The sequence below is a fragment of the Echinococcus granulosus genome, assembly GCF_000524195.1.
Source record: "Echinococcus granulosus chromosome Unknown EG_S00233, whole genome shotgun sequence".
Taxonomy (NCBI): Eukaryota; Metazoa; Platyhelminthes; class Cestoda; order Cyclophyllidea; family Taeniidae; genus Echinococcus; species Echinococcus granulosus.
The window spans coordinates 65528-66853 of record NW_020170613.1 but is presented as its reverse complement, the minus strand read 5'-3'; the positions used below and the strand labels follow the sequence as shown (position 1 = coordinate 66853).

Sequence of the window (1326 nt, the reverse complement as noted above, 5' to 3'; positions counted from 1 at the left end):
TACATGGCAAAAGGATTGGCATATTGCATGCCGTGGCCCTGTATTCGTTAGTATTATTTGACCGGCCACAAGTTGATGAATGAGAACCATTACTTCCACACATGCTATCCTAATCTACGCATATATCACGAACTCACCCATTGGAATGGCTATTAATTTGATGTAATCAGTGGAAGCTGCTTTCGTCGGTTTTCTAAAGCCTTTGGCGAGTTACCAAAGGAAAACCGGAGGCGGTACACCTCTACTCACTGATTTGTGGTCTCTCATCCAACATGGACGAATTTTCAACTTCCGTCTAGTACAACTAACTGCATTGAGGACTTCACCGGTTGCAGCAGAAGGTTTATATGGAAATGAGGTAAATTCCCAATGCCAGTGATTTCACAGTGGTTGGCTCTGAGAGCATTCATGAAAAGGGTCAACGTTGCGAAATGGATCTGCAAAGTGAATTGCATCATTTAAATTTAATCTTGCTGTGTATTACTTTTCCCTAAGTAGCACCTGTAAGTGATATTTGCATCTGCCCTTAAGTTTGTTAATTACATTCCATTGCAGTCGGTCAGTTAGGTACTGCATATGGTGCAGGTGTAGCATCCCTTCACTTCTCACTACGTTAAACAGCCAGAGCATCAAAGTTTCTGAGAATTCTGGTGTTTCCCATTTGATATTACGTTGGTTTATAGCGGTCTTTTACTGTCTTAACTTGCAGACAGCAAAAGGAGCAAGTTGCGACAAAGTCTTAAATCTCCCTTCCTCTGCTGATGCAATCATCTACCCAATCTACCTTGCTTAATTCAACATTATAAGCAATGTAACTTTTAGCCTGGTTCCTACGCCCAACGATTTCAAAACCCATCTAAGTGTCACAGTGCATTATCACTTTAAACATTATCCCTAGTTGTATTCTTAGGTAAGAGTAGTTTCAACATTTTTAGACAAATGTTATTATAATATTGAAGTAGCACAATGATGAATGTGGTAGTGAGGGCCTCACTGATGGCTCAAGCAATGAATACTTACGATAGCCTCAAAGTAAGAAATGAATAAATGAACTGCTTTAATGTTTCCAATGAGGTACGATGACTCTTCTTACGAAGCCGTTTTAAATATTGGCGATTTGCATGTTGCATACCCTACTTAATCTTATGCAACAATGGATGGAGGATAGAGCCATTTGACACCACTCTATCACATTTACGGCCATACTTCACAAAACAATATCACAAAATGGAAACAAGGGCAAAAATTTATAAAACGTGTCGAATGAGTAAATTAATTTTGTTTAGTTTTGTTTAGGTGTGTAGGTACCTAGACTCAACTACTTAA

The 1326-nt window shown here is 39.0% G+C and overlaps 1 protein-coding gene across 1 annotated transcript in view; it reads right to left on the bottom strand. All coding sequences in view use genetic code 11, as the record gives it.

Moving 5' to 3' along the window:
• EGR_10559 (hypothetical protein) overlaps window positions 1-1130 on the bottom strand; it is a gene marked incomplete at both ends in the record, with an annotated part of 4551 nt that extends 3421 nt beyond the window's left edge. Inside the window, one exon of the mRNA XM_024499808.1 lies at window positions 1021-1130. Coding sequence (XP_024345786.1) covers window positions 1021-1130 — 110 coding nt within the window. The remainder of the gene's footprint in view (window positions 1-1020) is intronic.
• Window positions 1131-1326: the final 196 nt, after the last annotated feature.